The sequence below is a fragment of the Lolium perenne genome, chromosome 7 (genome assembly GCF_019359855.2).
Source record: "Lolium perenne isolate Kyuss_39 chromosome 7, Kyuss_2.0, whole genome shotgun sequence".
NCBI lineage: Eukaryota > Viridiplantae > Streptophyta > Magnoliopsida > Poales > Poaceae > Lolium > Lolium perenne.
This window is the reverse complement of record NC_067250.2, coordinates 34,393,130-34,410,989: the sequence shown is the minus strand read 5'-3', so window position 1 is coordinate 34,410,989 and position 17,860 is coordinate 34,393,130. Positions and strand designations below refer to the sequence as shown.

General features: G+C 55.6%; 1 protein-coding gene across 1 annotated transcript; it reads right to left on the bottom strand.

Moving 5' to 3' along the window:
* Positions 1-16,345: 16,345 nt before the first annotated feature.
* On the bottom strand, positions 16,346-17,101 carry LOC139833556 (uncharacterized). Its single transcript, XM_071823858.1, has 2 exons — positions 16,943-17,101; positions 16,346-16,865 (listed from the first exon to the last, which is right to left on the bottom strand). Exons 1-2 carry the CDS (start codon positions 17,099-17,101, stop codon positions 16,488-16,490), a joined length of 537 nt encoding a protein of 178 aa, XP_071679959.1. The 3' UTR covers positions 16,346-16,487.
* Positions 17,102-17,860: the final 759 nt, after the last annotated feature.

The window sequence follows — 17,860 nt, the reverse complement described above, 5'->3', positions numbered from 1 at the left end:
GATTGAGCAATGCTCCAACAATATTCACGAATCTCATGAACAAGATTTTCATGCCCTACCTTGATAATTTTGTCATCGTTTTCATCGATGATATTCTGATATACTCAAGCGATAAGGCCGAAGATGCAGAGCATCTAAGGATAGTTCTACAAATTCTTAGAGAGCATCAACTGTATGCCAAGTTCAGCAAGTGTGAGTTTTGGCTAGATCAAGTAGAATTTCTTGGACATGTGATCAGCAAAGATGGAATCGCCGTGAATCCTAGTAATGCTGGGGCAATTTTGAAGTGGGAGGCACCCAAGAATGTTAAGAAAATAAGAGGATTTCTAGGAATGACAAGATATTACCGAAGATTCATAGAAGGATCCTCCAAGATAGCAGGACCATTTACCAAGTTGTTAAGGAAGAATACACCTTTTGTGTGGTGAGAGGAATGTGAACAAAGTTTTCAGACCTTAAAAGATAAGTTAACCACATCACCGGTGTTAGCAGTACCTGAAACTGGAAAGGATTACATGGTGTATTGTGATGCATCCAAACAAGGATTAGGATGTGTGCTTATTCAAGATTGCAAGGTTATAGATTATGGATCTAGACAACTGAGACCTCATGAAGTCAATTACCCAACACATGATTTAGAGTTAGCAGCAGTAGTGTTCGCATTGAAAGTTGGAGGAATTTTCTTTATGGGGCCAAGTGTGAACTATACACAGACCATAAAAGTATCAAGTATTTCTCCACTCAGAAAGAGTTGAATATGAGGCAGAACGATGGCTAGAATTGATCAAGTATTATGATTTGACCATCAACTATACTCCAGGAAAAGCCAATGTTGTAGCTGATGCTCTAAGTTGGAAGAGTACCGGAGGGATAGAACAAGAGTTACCGATAGAGTTGAAGAAGGAAATAAGCCAAGCACAAATACAACTCTGGGAGAAGGAAGCCCATGAGGGACTATCAGTGTTACAGAATGTGGGGGAATTGGATATGAATCTTAAGAATGAGATAATTATGAACCAATTGGATGATCCATTCATCATGGAGGAAGTAAGGAGAATATCTGAGGGAAGACAATCAGAATTCAACTTGGGAGAATGTGGATCCCTGTGGTTTCACAAAAGGATTTGTGTGCCAGATGTAGCTGAAATCAAGGGGTTGATACTAAAAGAGGCACATGAAACACCATATTCAATCCATCCTGGAAGTACTAAGATGTATATGGATTTGAAAGAGTTATTATGGTGGAACAACATGAAACGGGAAATTGCCAAGTGATGTCTACGGGTGCTTCTATTCTTGTAGACAGTGTTGGGCCTCCAAGAGCAGAGGTTTGTAGAACAGCAGCAACTTTCCCTTAAGTGGATCACCCAAGGTTTATCGAACTCAGGGAGGAAGAGGTCAAAGATATCCCTCTCAAGCAACCCTGCAATCACGATACAAGAAGTCTCTTGTGTCCCCAACACACCTAATACACTTGTCAGATGTATAGGTGCACTAGTTCGGCGAAGAGATAGTGAAATACAAGTGGTATGAATGAATATGAGCAGTAGTAACGGCGCCAGAAAAGTGCTTGCTGGCGTGCAGTTGATGGTAGTAATATTGCAGGAAGTAAACATGCAGTAGAACAGTAAACAAGCGGTGTTTGCAGTATTGGAAACAAGGCCTAGGGATCATACTTTCACTAGTGGACACTCTCAACATTGATCACATAATAAATAAGTTCTCTTCCTTTGTGCTACATATACTCTTGTTTGATAATGAACACCATTCGTTGCGTAGGGCTACTAGAGCACCTCAATGCCGGAGTAAACAAGCTCCACAACATTCGATATTCATGTTTAAGTAACCTTAGAGCATAATAGATCTTTGCAATCTAAACCGAGTACTAACATAGCATACACACTGTCACCTTTACACTATGAAGGGGGAATAAATCACATCAATACTATCATAGTAATAATTAACTCCATAACCTACAAGAGATTATGATCATAACCTACGCCAAGTACTACACGATGCACACACTGTCACCATTACACCGTGAAGGAGGAATAGACTACTTTAATAACATCACAAGTGTAGCACATAGACTAATAGCGATACAAAGCTCATCATATGGATCTCAATCATGCAAAGCAATTCATGAGATCATTGTATTGGAGTACAGAGAGAGAGATTAACCACATAGCTACGGTAGAGCCCTCAACCCCGATGGAGAACTACTCCCTCCTCATCATGGGAGACAGCAGCGGTGATGAAGATGGCGGTGGTGTCGATGGAGAAGCCTTCCGGGGGCACTTCCCCGTCCCGGCGGCGTGCCGGAACAGAGACTCCTGTCCCCCAGATCTTGGCTTCGCGATGGCTGCGGCTCTGGAAGGTTTCTCGTACCGTGGCTTTTCCGTATCGAAGATTCAGGTCAGGGAGCTTTAAATAGGCGAAGAGGCGGAGTCGGAGGGCTGACGAGGCGGTGACACAATAGGGGGCGCGGCCCAGGCCCTGGCCGCGCCGCCCTATCATCTGGTGGCCCTGTGGCCCCCCTCTGCTGGCTCTCGGGTGTTCTGGAAGCTTCGTGGAAAAATAGGATGCTGGGCATTGATTTCGTCTGATTCCGAGAATATTTCCTTTCTAGGATTTCTGAAACCAAAAACAGCAGAAAACAGCAACTGACCCTTCGGCATCTCGTCAATAGGTTAGTTCCGGAAAACGCATCAAAATGATGTAAAGTGTGTATAAAACATGTAAGTATCATCATAAAAGTAGCATGGAACATAAGAAATTATAGATACGTTTGAGACGTATCACCAAGTATGTGTCCAAATGTCATACTTTTCAAAGAGTTAAAGCAGAACATTAGAGTCCTGCAGGTTTAATGCAACCTTTAAAGATTCCGGAATGGAAATGGGAAGATATAGGAATGGATTTTATCACCGGATTATCCATGACAAGCAAGAAGAAAGTTATGATCTGGGTAATTGTGGATCGGTTGAAAAAAAGTGCACATTTTATAGCTGTGAACCAGAAGGATGCTCGGGAGAAACTAATAGATATTTATAGTCACCAGGGAAGCACAAGTCTATATATCGACCAGGATAGGCCATGGCTCTTGCTATAAATAGCAACTCACAGGAAAAACAAGAACTCATCGACACACATCTTAGCAGTAGCCAAAAACCATCAAGAACAACAAGAACTGCTCAAGACTGTTCTTTCTCAAGAAAACACCCATAGAACCAGAGAGATGGGCAGTTAGGGCCAGAGCAAGAACCAGCTAGCCAGGAGGAGAAGGGCAAGATCCACATCAACAACAACAAACTGAAGTAAATCCTCTACATCAACAAACACATTCTAGGAGCTGGAGTGAGGTGTATCAGCAACATGAATGGTCCACTGGATCATTTTCTTTTAAGCACATATCATCAAAGATCAGGAAAATAAAAAGTATATATATCATCACTTTGTTAGCAATTAAAAGCCTAACAATCTATCAATTAATAGATGATGGTGTACTAGCTACTGGTACAAGGTGCATCTGTAGAAAAAGGATATGGCAGAGCACAGCCTAGACCAAATAGATTTAGCACAAGTCACTCTTGCAACCAAATAAGCACCTAGACTAATTAGAGCCCAATACCATCAGAGAGGTACATACTAAATATTGTCTGTTGTAGTTTTCCACATCAATTCGTACTAGCACTCAAGAGAATGAGCACCTAGCATGAATTGGATCATGCACAACAAAGTCACAGAGTTTTGTGAGCAACCAAAAGCATCAGCACCACACTGATGTGGTCGCATCAACCATAAAATCCCTTCACATCAACCAACTAAGTCATCATCACCAACCAATGGCTCAGGCTATATTAAATTTCCCAAATGGATCATGGAGACAATATAAACTTGAATTAATTTAATAGAATCATCACTGCATAAGCAGTTCATCTAGTTGTAAGTAACCAGTGTAGGAATTCTTCCAATTACATAGCTCAATTAGACAACAACAACACATAATTGCAATAGAAGGCTACCAGTGGCACCACATCCCATACCCAAGGCTCACCATGCTTGTATAAGCAACATCAGCTCACCAGTACATGGTAAGGTGCTACAGAGAGGCATATCTAGCTATAGTAGCAGTGAACAGTTAATAGGAACACATAACCAGTAAGTTGACCACTAGCAAGGAAGTCTCCAATAAATCCTTTGGAGCATGTGAATCACACCTGAGTACACAACAGCAACCACAAGCACTTGCACAACATCATGAGCAGCAGCAGTAAGCCAAGAAGATAGAAACAATATAGCATGGCCAGTAGTGGTGCACTAGAGGAACCATGCCAGTTGCCAGAGCCAATATAAGATGAAGGAGAGAGGAGAGCAGAGAGGAGGAGCAGACGAATACTTGGCAGGAGCACCTGGAGACATCCATGGCGGCACGGTGGCACGGGCCAGCCACGGCGGCACCAAACCGCGACCAGGGCGGTGCCATACCAAGCGCCACCACCACCACCAGCGTGTCGTCGAGCGGCACCAGTGCATCCAGAGACGCCAGCTCGACGAGAACCGCCACGGCCACCGCAAACCCTAGGCGCAGTAGGGGTCGGGCATGAGCAGAGGAGGCCCCGTCTTCCAGATCAACGCGGACAGAAGGACGCGACATCATGCAACGCTTCGAAAGTGACCAACGGTGAGGTCTAGGACCACCGGAGTCGGCCGGAACAGGCCGGCGATGGTGGAGGCGATTGGGGAATCACAGGAGGGGGGAAGAGATTAGGGTTAGGGTTGCTCGGGGGAGAAGCAGGCGAATGGGGCCGATGGGCCGAGCCAGGCTGACTTGGTCCGGTCGAACCCGCGGGTTAGACTGACTAGTGGGCCTGGAGGGTATTTTGGTCTTTTGACCAAGGGATTTTTGAGGAAATTTAGAAAATAATTTAAAAGCCATAGAAAAACTCTAAAAAATTAAAGAAAAATAGCAATAACATTTAAAAAATTATTCTCTATTCAAAACAAATACTTCTATGAAATTTTAAACAACATTTAAAAATAATTGTTAAAGAAAAACATAAAGGAATTTGTATAAGGAAAATTCAACTCTTTAAAACCAGAAAAGAATTATTAAACCATACCTTATTTTTTAACAATTAATCAAAGAAGAATAATTGTTTTCTTTGAACATAACTCCTTCTAAAAACATCAAAGGATTTTTTATAACTCTTAAGGAGGATCAATAAAATTTAAACTTAAATCCTTCTAATCCCATAACTCTGAAATTCAAAAGTAAAACCCTAAACATCAACATGGGGGGGTAATCACAACTAAAACCCTAAAGAATTCATCATTTGGATCTTTCACCATTGCCCTTATCGGACAATGATGCTAATTTTCAGAAACCGAGAACATGGGTCAGTCCACACCATCCAACTGCAATACCTTGCAGTCTTTAGGCAAGTTCATTGCTTGCTCATGTCACCTTGAGTATTTTTATCAAATTACTTGCAAACTATTATACTTATCACTCCCGCATTTAAAAGCAAAGTATTACTTTTACAATTATGAATATGACTATGTGGTGGGCAATGGAACAATGGTATAAGTTTGGTGGAGGTTCCATTGCATTGGGTTACTCATCTAGGACTTAACAACAAATATCGTCTAGTGATTCTTGCGCCGTAATACTCGTGTTTACCATAAGATCTGGAGTGGGACGGATTAGTCAGCTGTTCTTTTCCCTCTCGCATATCAACATGTACACCTTACCGGAGGCCGGCTGTGACTGGCAGGGTGAGCCCCCTATTATTCCCACGGGTTGGTGTAACTATGAGGGGTTGTAGGGTGTGTCCGAGGGTCATGCTCCGAGGGGTAAGCGACCAAGGTGAAGTCGGTACCTGAACTTAGCATGGCTACAACATTCGGGTGGGTATGCGAGGTCGCGGGAAGGCACAATGATTGGCTAGGACCTTATACCTAGCCTCACACCAAGGAAGTGTGGACGGAATCTCGAGCCCGGTTGGTAACAAGGATAAGATCTCTTATGGGTACAGTGTAACACACCTCTGCAGCGTGTATCAAATTGTGGCTTATCACTCCCTGTTCCGGGGTGATGGGGATATGCCCATAGGGGGTGGGTCGCCAGTCCCAGTCGCCATGAAGATAGAGGCTCGGGTGGATCGCCAGTCGCCTAAGCGGCCCCAGGCCCTAAGGCGGCCCAGGCCGTGATCCCAAGGAGGAGGTCCACACGGCTGGACAAGAAGATTACTTGCGAGGGGGATAGCGGATCCCGGATTAGTAGCAACTGATATGATTCGGAGTTATCTCCATGTAACCCTAGATCGGGGGTGCTTATATAAACCCCCGAGCTTAAACCCTAGAGGACACCTTACTTGAGATCCAATCTCCCCTCAGAAGCTCTCGGCGTAGCCGCCGACTGAGCCCCCCCATTGTAATTCTCCACTGAGCAATAAAGATCTAGCAGGACGTAGGCCTTTTACTCTCCGGAGGGGCTGAACCTGGGTAAAACCCTTGCGTCTCTTGCACCTCGACCCGTAGATGGCAATGTTCCCTTCCCCTCGCATCAATGAAGTGCTACCCCCCGTAGCATCTGCCGTGGTTACATCCACGACAGTGGCGCCCACCGTGGGGCATGGGACATCAAGCCTTCGAGCTACGGCGAGGCCCTACTCGCCAATACGGCGGCCGGTTGCTTCCGGCAGGATGATCGCCACCGGCAATTTCTTCCACATCCAGCCAAGCACCTACCGGCCCGCCTCGTCGCCTCTCAAGCACGCCTGGATGGTGCCGATCGGCTCCATCAACCTCTTCGTTGGGCTCGCCGGCGTCGGCGACCCCTCGAGCCTCGCCCCGCCGCTCGCACGACCCCTTCGCGCCCGGGCAGCTCCTCATCGCTACTACTCGCCCGGTCCACCGGCGAGGTATACGCGGAGGCCGCGGCGGCCCCGGAAGACGATGCCGAGTCGGCGGTCGTGGCACCGACCGCCAACTCCACTGTTGCCTTGGCAGTCGCCGACACCGCCGACACCGCTCCAGCCGCCGATTCCGCCGACACCATCCCGGCCATCGACTCCGTCATCGCTGCGATCGACGCCGACTTCACCGACATCATCGCTGCAACGTCGGTTGCGGGATCCACCGCTGCGTCCCCGACTGCCCGCTCCATCGCCACAAAGCATCAACCCAGGACTCTATCTCCCTGGTCTCCCACCCGAGCGACTTCGAAGGTGGCTTCGAGGATGACTCCATCCTCTCCCTCTTCGGCAGCGACTACGACTCGGACTCTGTCGAGGCCCCGCGTTACCGCTACCCGACCGCAGTCTTCATGGCAGGGGGTGAAGAAGAGCTCCCGGCCGACGCCTTCACCACTCCCTCCCCGCAACCGCCACCGCAACCGAGATCGAGGCGCACCGGGCGGCCCTCGAGGAGCAGAGGAAAAGGAGCTCGCCGAAAGCGAAATTCCGCCTCGAGCAAGATGAAGTAAGGGCCGTGTCCCACTATCGTCGCAGCGAAACCGCCGGCGCATGGAGCGCGCCCGCGCGAACGACTTTCCCAGCGCACGCCTTAACTTCGACGACCCAGACGGAGAAATCCGGGTCGCCCGAGTCCAAAACCCTGACATCCCGGAAGGAAGTCGGGCTGCTGCAGATAGAGCAGCGCGCGGAGCACCCCCGCCACCCCCACCACCACCGCCCGAAGTTCCTCGGGCAGAGGTCGACGCCAACGGCCTACCACTGCACTCGTCTCCAGCCGATAACGTGGCAGCTGCGCAGGCCGTCCTCGCAAGAATCCCCGAAACGGGAGACGGCGCGATCCTCGTCCAGCACGCCAAGGCTTTGGTAGCCAAGGCATTGGAGCAGCAGCACGCCGCAGCCGACTCGCAGGGGCGACTCTATTCGCGCACATCCGCCGCCGCGCGGCGTCGTCGACGCGGCAAACCGCGCAATCGTCAACGCCAACAACGGCCCGCCGCCGGCACCGCGCGCGGCCCACTCGTCTAACAACCGAGCCGAGCGCGCGCCCGCGCGGTGATGGTCGCCGCTAACGGGCAGCCAGTTGACGCCCGAACCCACATCGTCAACGACCAAGAATGGCGGGCGCGCAATCGATTGAACGACCGCCACGCCGATGAAGCTCCGCGCCAGAGCGCGTTCACCCGAATCGGCCCCGCTTGCTTCGGGCCGATGATTAGAGGCGAGCCGTATCCTGTAGGGTTCAAAGGACCCCGCGACATCGAAAAGTACGATACAAGCATTGACCCCACTGTCTGGATCGACTCGTACGCCATGGCAATGTTCCCTTCCCCTCGCATCAATGAAGTGCTACCCCCCGTAGCATCTGCCGTGGTTACATCCACGATAGTGGCGCCCACCGTGGGGATCCAGGGCCACTCCGAGTTACTCGCAGCGCGGTACCTGCCCCTCATGATGGACGGTGTCAATCGCCATTGGTTCAATACCCTCACCGTCAACAGCATCGACTCCTGGGAAGAAGCCCGCGCCGCGTTCATCCAGCACTTCGCCAGCGCATACACCCGTGCCACAACCATAGAAGACCTAGATCGCTGCGTCCAAGGCCCGCGCGAGTCGACCCGCCGGTGGGTGCAGCGCTGGCAGGACATGTGGACGACCTCCAGCGGCATCAGCACGGACACGGCAATCTACTGCTTCCGACGCTGCTGCCGGTATGAACCGCTAAGCGCCAAGCTCCGTCGCGTCAGCAGGGACAATATCTCAATCTCCGAGCTCTTCGACATCGCCACCCGCTACGCCGATGAAGACCCTACAGTCGACTCGGACGACGAGTACGGTCAACGACGCAATCGCCGCCCTGCGCACACGGAGCCTCGGCGTGGCGACTACCGGTTCGCCGGCCGGTCTAACAACGGCAAGCGCCGCGGAGAGGGAGGACACAACGAGCTAGTCGCTACCACCGATTACGAGCAGCGCGAGCCAAAATCGTTTCGGCGCGACACTCGTGCACCTCGGGAGGATCGGCCTCAGCCCAAGCGCTTCGACGCCCGCAGCCTCCTAGATGCACCATGCATCTATCACAGCAAGGAGGGCAAGCCCGCCAACCACACGACGGGAAATTGCTACTCCCTGAAGCAGATAGAAAGAGCTCGCCGCGCCAAGGAAAACGACGGCGGCAACCAGCACAAAGAGCGCGCCAAAGACCAAGACCAGCACAAGGGAGAGGGCTTCGGTCGCAGCGCCGGCTCGCTCCACACCTTCACCGGGGTCGGCGACCGACGGGACAGGAAGGTCCTCGCAAGGGCAGTGGCGGTACACGCAGTCATACTTTCCGACGTACCCCGGTGGCTCAACTGGTCCGAGCAAAGCATCACCTGGAGCCGCGAAGATCACGCCCCCGCATCGAGTACCCCGGGCGAGTGGCGCTAGTCGTCGTGCCCAAGGTCGCCGACTACCGGCTACCAAAACCCCGATGGACGGGGAAGCTCCATCAACATCATGTACTACGACACCTTCCAGCGGCTTGGTCTGCCGGACTCACGCCTTGAGAACACCAAGGTCACGTTCCACGGCATCGTCCCCGGGCGGAAGGCCTTCCCGATCGGCAAGGTGACGCTGCCGATCACCTTCGGCACGCCCGTGAACTACCGCACCGAGCGGATAACGTTCGAGGTGGTGAACTTCCGAAGCTCTTACCATTGCGTACTCGGCCGACAAGCGTTCGCCCGCTTCATGGCGACCCCACACTACGCGTACAACATGATGAAGATGCCAGGGCCTCGAGGCGTCATCACCGTCCACGGCGACCCGGAGATGGCATTGGAATGCGAGGACGACAGCGCCAAGCTCGCCGACGCCGTCATCGCCGACGAACAAGACAACTCCGCCGAGCTCGCCAAGTACCCGCCGACCGCAACGACCCCGCCATCCTGGAGAAGCCAACCGAGCTCGACTCGTCCGCGGCAACCTTCAAGGCCGCAGCAGGCACTCGCCAAGTAGATCTTGTAGAAAACGATCCAAGTAGGCAAGTTACCATTGGGACGGGCCTGTCCGCCCAATAGGAAAGCGCGCTCATCAAGTTCCTCCGTGAGAATCGAGATATCTTTGCATGGAAACCATCTGACATGCCAGGTGTCCCGAGAGAACTTGCTGAGCACAAATTACATGTCGATCCCACCGCGCGACCCGTTAGGCAGGCAATGCGCCCGTGGGAGAAGAACGGCGACGCGCAATCGCCGAAGAAGTAAACCGGCTACTCGCTGCCGGCTTCATCATAGAAATCAAGCACCCGAAATGGCTGGCAAACCCAGTCCTAGTGCTAAAGAAGAACAAGACGTGGCGAATGTGTATCGATTACACAAGCCTCAACAGCGCGTGCCCCAAGGACCCATTCGTCCTACCGCGAATCGACCAGATTATCGACGCGGTCGCCGGGTCCGAGTCGCTATGTTTCCTGGATGCATACTCCGGGTACAATCAAATAAAGATGGCCAAGGAAGACCAAGAGAAGACTGCATTCATCACACCCCTAGGCGCCATCGCTACACGTCCATGACCTTCGGCCTCAAGAACGCCGGAGCAACGTACCGGCGGTGCATGAACAGCTGCTTGGAAAGCCGGATCGGCCGCAATGTGCATGTCTACATCGACGACGTGGTGGTCAAATCGACTCGACAGATCGACCTCGTCGGCGACCTCGCCGAAACATTCGCCAACTTACGGCGGTACAAGATCAAGCTCAACCCTTTGAAGTGCACCTTCGGGGTTCCATCGGGACAGCTGCTAGGCTACGTCGTCTCCAAGCGAGGCATCGAACCTAACCCGGAGAAGACACCGGCGGTCATGCGCACCAAGCAGCCAGCATGCCTAGTCGACGCGCAGAAACTCGCCGGTCGAGTCGCCGCCCTCGCCGCTTCATACCCGGCTCGGAGACAAGGCCATGCCACTATACCGCTTGCTCAAGAAGTCGGAATCATTCCGGTGGACGGACGAGGCGCAGCGGGCCCTAGAGGAACTCCAGCATGCTCTCTCGAATGCCCCTATCCTCGCGGCCCCGCTGCCAAAAGAAACCATGCTCCTATACGTCGCCGCGTCGAACCGCGCTATAAGCGATCATGGTCGTCGAACGGAAGGAGGAAGGAAGGGAGCAACTGGTACAACGCCCGGTCTACTACATCAGCGAAGCCTTAATCGAATCCAAGCAACGGTATCCACACTACCAGAAGCTGGTGTACGCCGTCCTCGTGGCCCAGCGGCGATCGGCCCCTTACTTCCACGAGCACCCCATCAAGGTAGTCGCCTCAACACCACTCGCCGACATCATCCGCAACCGCGACGCAACCGGCCGGATCGCCAAGTGGGCAGTCGAGCTCGGCGTCCACAACATCACCTACGAGTCACGCCACGCCATCAAATCTCAAGCACTCGCCGACTTCCTCGCCGATCGGGAAGAGGCCCAGCAGCCAAGCTCCCCGCGGACCTCAAACATTGGACGTTGCACTTCGACGGTTCTAAAAACCTCGAAGGAGCAGGCGCGGGAGTCGTCCTCACATCACCAAAGGGCGACACGGTGAAGTACGTCCCGCAACTCAGATTCGAGCCATGCACCAACAACATGGCCGAGTACGAGGCGCTCTGCACGGCATGCGAGTCGCAAAAGAGATGGGCGCAACACGGCTGCGCTGCCTCGGCGATTCCGACCTAGTCGCCAGCCAAACTTCCGGCACTGCGACGCCACGTACGCCAACATGATCGCATACAAACGCGCCGTCGACCAAGCCGGCGCTGGCTTCGCCGGTCACGTCGTCGAGTGGGTTGACAGCGCAAGAACGAAGAAGCCGACGCGCTAGCCGTAATCGGGTCCAAGCGACTTCAACCTCCTCCGGGCGTCGTCCCGGACATCCTCGGCCACCCCTCGGTGCGCGCACCGCGCGAGCTGGACATTGCCGAGCCACCTGCTCCCGACTCCACCTTAGTCGCACTCGCCGTCGACAAGCACCGATTGGACCGAGCCATACATAAGCTACCTCGAGAGCCGTGCACCGCCGATGGATGAAACCAAAGCACGCGCCATCGTGCGCAGATGCAAGTCCTTCACCATCATCAACAATGAGCTATACAAGCGCAGTTGTCTCGGGAGTGTTCCAACGATGCGTCACCACGGCGGAAGGGCGTAACATTCTGCGCGACATCCACGCAGGGACTGCGGCCACCACGCAGCGCGCGTTCAATCGTCGCCAAGGCCTTTCGTCACGGCTTCTACCGGCCAACAGCCCACGAAGACGCAATCGCCCTTGTCCGTTCATGCGCCGGGTGCCAAAAGTATGCAAGCGCCGCACATGCCAGGATCGGCATTGAAGACCATCCCCCTCACCTGGCCCTTCGCCGTATGGGGCATGGACATGGTGGGAAAATTCAAAACGGCCCCCGGCGGATATACTCACCTCCTGGTAGCGGTGGACAAGTTCACCAAGTGGGTAGAAGCAAAGCCCATAAAGAAGTGCGACGGGAAGACGGCTACAAAGTTCCTACGCGAGCTCATCTATCGGTACGGCTACCCTCACAGTATCATAACCGACAACGGCACCAACTTCGCCAAAGGGGAGATGGCTGACTTTTGCGAAGAAAAGGGCATCCGACTCGATCTCGCCTCGCCGCCCACCCCGAGTCGAACGGCCAAGCGAAAGGGCAAACCAGAGCATCCTGCACGGACTCAAACCACGCCCGGTCGTGCCCCTAGAGCGCGCAGCCGGTTGCCGGGCGAGAGGAGCTCTCTTCGCACTATGGGGCATCCGCACAACGCCTAACAGTCAACCGGCTTCACGCCTTTCTTCCTGGTATATGGCGCCGGCCGTCATGCCCACGGACATCGCCTACGACTCGCCTCGGGTCGCCAACTACGCCGAAGAAGACAACGAGCGAGCTCGCCAAGACGACATCGATCTCCTCGATGAGGCCGAGACCTCGCACTCTCCGTAACCGCCATTTACCAGCAGGACCTCCGTCGTTACCACGCCGCCGCGTTCGGAGTCGCTCCTTCCAAGTCGGCGACCTGGTACTCCGGCTAATCCAGGACAAGAAAGGGATGCACAAGCTGTCCCCGCCCGGAAGGACCATTCGCCGTCAGCCGCGTACTCGGCAACGACTCCTACTATCTCATCGACGTCCGCAAGGACGACAAAGGCGAGCCGCTCACTAAAGAGGTGGAGCGCCCTGGAACATCAACCTTCTCCGGCGGTTCTATACCTAAGGAAAAAATGTAATCCGAAAATTCAGAGGTTAATAAAAATCGCCGACCATTTTTTTTTTGATCTCAAGCTCCGACTACCTCTCCTTCACCCGCCAGATATCGCCATCTCTCATCCCGGTACACACCGGCTTAGTCGCCGCAACAAGCGACTAGGTGCTGAGAGACCTCCGGTCGCCGCTGCTGGAAGAGAGAAGTCCACGATCGGCCAAGTAGCCGGGCTAACACGGGATGGCGGCGTAACCGAGGCGCAACACCAGGCCCGGTCACCCACCATCTCTAACGCCGTCGGGTGAAAACGGCGACCGGAACCCACAAAGCAGGCCGCACGCTCGGCCAGCCCCACGGGCCTCGGCGACCGCCTTGTGCTACGCTATAAAGCACACCAATGCCCTCCTCTACCTTAGGTTGGCGAATTGTGCGGCTAAGTACTTCGACTAGGGACTCCGCAAAACGGACCCGCGGCTCGCCAAGGAAAATACGCCCGCAATGATCCCCTTTGGAGTCGCCTAGCGATCGGCTCACCGAGCCACGACGAGTGGCGCGCTACATCCGAACAGCGCAAAATACAACTCACCACTACTCCACCCATGAGGCTGCTATTCGTACTATAATGACTACGCATCTGCGATCGGGGACGCCCAGCTCGAAAAGGAAAACAGTCAAGTCGATAGCCTTCATTGGGGTCGCAAGGCGATCGGCCTCGAAGGCCATGGATAGTCGGAACCAACTCCAATGCATCGCCGCCTCAAAATAATGCAAAAGCAACCACCGAATCATATTTAAGCAAAAGTCATCATTTTATTTACAACTAACTTCCCGCTCGCGGAAATCCAGCCACTTCCTACACAGGTACTCAGAAACTACGAGGACGACCCCGGAGCCCCCTCTACGACAAAGCTCGACGCCATCATCGCCGTGACGAAATTTCGGTGTGTACACCACGACCGGATATGTCGACAACGAGCCGGCGGCAGCGGCATGGAAGAGGCGCTCCGCGGGTAGTCCACCGGGCCCGGCTCTTTCTCCGCGTCACCAGTGCCGCTTGGCTGGGGATATGAGTCTCCAAGTCCGCGGTCGCCGGTGCTCGGTCGGCGAAGGGCGCACCGCATCCATCAGCCGCAGCACTTCGGCAACATCGAACTCGCCGCCTCCGAGGGGAAGCCAGCGGTGACCTCCTCCACGTCGAACCCTTCGTAGTAATGCGCCAAAGACCATACTCGAGCCATGGTAATGCCAACGCGGGCAGGAAGAGCGGCGAAGCCGATCAACAACAGCCGGAATGTTGGACACCGCCTTGAAGACGGATGGCGTGTCCCGCGGAATCACCTCCCGCGGGCTTAGGTACCGGAGCGCGGCGAGTATCTCCCCGCGCAGCGATGATACGCGCGGTCGCGGTCGACAGCATTCCCGCGGAGTCGCCGTCTCCACGAAGTCGCACGTACTGCAGTCAACAACACAAGGAAAAGGGAAAAATGAGAACTTCCCCTTCAACGCCAATCGGCCCCCGGAGCCGACTCGCCACGCTCGGGGATCGCCCCCGAGCCGACTCGCCACGCTCGGGACCGCCCCCGAGCCGACTTCGCCACGCTCGGGATCGCCCCCGAGCCGACTCGCCACGCTCGGGGACCGGCCCCGAGCCGACTCGCCACGCTCGGGGATCGGCCCCGAGCCGACTCGCCACGCTCGGGATCGGCCCCCGAGCCGACTCGCCACGCTCGGGACCGGCCCCCGGAGCCGACTTCGCCACGCTCGGGGACCGGCCCCCGAGCCGACTTCGCCACGCTCGGGGACTGGCCCCCGGAGCCGACTCGCCACGCTCGGGATCGGCCCCGAGCCGACTCGCCACGCTCGGGGACTGGCCCCCGAGGCCGACTCGCCACGCTCGGGGACCGACCCCGAGGCCGACTCGCCGTGTTCGGATGCTCGAACCCCGGCAAATAAACAAGAAGTGCGACGACAAGAACTTACCAAGAATCTGCCGCGACATCTCTCTCGACGAACGCCTCGAAGTTGGTCTTCTCGGCTCGCACCGCCAGACGATGCCCTCGGACGCCTCCTTCTCCGCAGCAAGTTCTTTGGCGTCTCGCTGCTTTAAGGCCGCCACCTCCTCCCGCAGAGACGCGGCAGCCCCACGAGCAGAGTCCCGCGCGTCGGTCGCGGCCTCCGCCTTCACCTTGTATTCGGCGATGACGTCCTCCAGCTCCCGGCCCTTCGCTCCAGGACCTTCGTCAATTCCGCCACCTCCGCTTTTGCCCTTTTCCGGGCCTCTTCGGCCTGCTGCGCCCGGAACTCGGCTTCACGGTAGAAGGACTCCTTGACGAACCCTTCCCGAGCCTCGGCAAGAGCCTTTGCTGCGCCTCTGCTACAAGAAAAGGAAACGGTGAGAACGAACGCCGGGGCCGGTGACACCGAATGAGGACGGCGAGCGGGCCTGACTTATCGCCCAGGGCAATCAGCTTCCGGTTCTTCTGCGCCGCCTCCTCCACAAGCGCGGTCAGCCGCTTAATCTCCGCCTGCGAAAACCAAACAAAAAATGCCAAGGTCAACAAACGAAAATCAGAAGAGACTCGACTCGCCCTTTCAGACCAAGTCGACCCTCGGGGACTGGGGGTGACTAGGCCACGTGTTCAGCGACACTTACCACATGCGCCTCGCCAAGCGCCGTGTGGAGCTCGGTGAAGGTCAATGAAGACGGCGGCGGATGACGCGACTCGGTCGCCCCGTCCGCTCGCATCACCGCCTCAGTCGATGGAACTTCGCCCGTCCGCGTGTCGGCGTCACTGGGCGGGGCTCGGTCCCTGGCGGCCTTGGACCGGCACTCTTTCGGTGGCTCGACAGCACCGCCCTCCTTGACGATGTCCTCTTCAACCTCGGGTGCCTTCTGCCCCTCGGTCGATCCAACGTCAGTCGACTCCTCCTCCACCACGGGCGGAGTAACGTCCGGACCCGTCGCTGCACTCGCCATGCCCCCGCGAGCCATGCTGGGTAGAGGAAAAACGTTGGCGGTGGGCTCGACGCGGCTAGTGCTCTCCTTCTCCGCTTGGCTCCCGGCGGCAGGCTCTTCCGGAGCCGACCCCGCGCCCCAAGGTCGGACGGCGCCGCCTTCCTCTCCGCGGCTTTCTTCTTTGCCTCGGCCGCCCTCGTGGCCGCCACCCCGGCCGCGGGCGGCTTCGCCAAGGTCTTCTTCTTGGACCTACAAGGAGGTGAGGTGAGTCGACACCCAGTCCAGTCGCAAGAAGGACAAATCCGACAAGAAGTACTTACTTCACCGTGGGAATCGCTCTTACGCCCGGACCAGCCCGGGCTCCCGCATCGATCGCGTCCTTCAAAGGACGCTGAAGCCTCATGGACCCTTCCAGGAGAGTGGGGCGCAGTCGCTTCGATAGCGGCTCAGCCCCTTCCTTGGAGGGCTCCGCCTTGTCCTCCGGGCGAGAGGTCGCCTCCTCTTCAGCCGCGCCCTGGGACGAGGACTCGGCACCCCTCTTCGACCCGCGCGGGAGTCTGATGAAGTCCCGCGCCTCCGACTCCGACTCGGTGCGCTCCTCCTCCTCGTCGACCTCTTCCTCCTCGCCCTCGGTCATCTCCGGTGGTTCCTTCCCGGCGAGAGGAGGGAGGTGGTCCGCGATCTTCTGCCAACGCTGTAATCGAATCAAAGGGACAAGTCGAAAGGAAGAAGCGCGGCCAGGCCGTGCGAAGTCGCCATGCGAAGCATTACCTGAGGCGCTGGGGTGTCTTCGGTGTAGGGCTGCAAGCCGTCTTCGAAGGAAGTGAAGGTGGCAGTAGTGATCTTGGCAAGCGCCTTCCGGTACTCGCCCTCGTCCCACTCGGTCGCCGTCGACCGGGTGCGGTCATTCTGTCCCCGGTACTCCCACATGGGGTGAGCTCGGCACCGCAGGGGATCAGCCGCCGGCCAAGCCAACAGTTGTACATGTCGACCGCCGTCAGGCCGTCATCTTTTAGCGCCCGGATCGCTTGGCGCATATCCTTCACCACCTTCTTCGCCGCGCGGCAGCCGACCGGACATTGAGGCGCCGCGGGACGCTCGGCTCGGGACTGTATTGGGGAATGCATACCTCGCCCGGGGAGTGTACTCCTTGGCGTAGAACTGCAAACGACGCCACAGCGATCGCGCCTTCTTGGGGAGCGCCATGTCGATGAAGCTTTCCCGGACTTCACCTGGAAGGTGATCCCCCGTTGGGATGAGTGCTTCGCTGTTCTTGCTGGCCCGAGTCGCCCGCCCATGGAAGATGGACACCCACAGCGGGAAGTAGGGCGGACAGCCCGAGTAGCATTCGCACAGCGCCACGAACAGAGAAATCTGCTGGACGCTGTGCGGCCCGAGGTCGGAAACCTTGATGCTGTAGAAGGCCAGCAACTGCCGGAGGAAATCGGAGGTGGGGAGAGCGAACCCGCGATCGAGGAAGCTCATGAAGATCACGAACTCCCCGGGCCGTGGGAGGGGCTCCGTCTCGTTCGCCGGCGGAACCCGCCATCGCTCTTGGTTAAACTCCGGGATGACCCCGGAGGCGACGTACGGGAGGAGAGACTCCCGCGTGACCTTCGACTTGCCCCAACCCTTCGCCGCCATGGATGTGTGTGGAGTTTGGAATGAAGATGAGATGAAGAGAAGATG

What these genes read in the sequence shown, in the direction of transcription:
- LOC139833556 (XM_071823858.1), bottom strand. Translation starts at nt 17,101, where the DNA reads ATGTGGGAGTACCGGGGACAGAATGACCGCACCCGGTCGACGGCGACC. An exon ending in AAGACACCCCAGCGCCTCAG is followed by an intron (nt 16,866 to 16,942) that starts GTAATGCTTCGC and finishes ATTCGATTACAG; the next exon opens with CGTTGGCAGAAGATCGCGGA.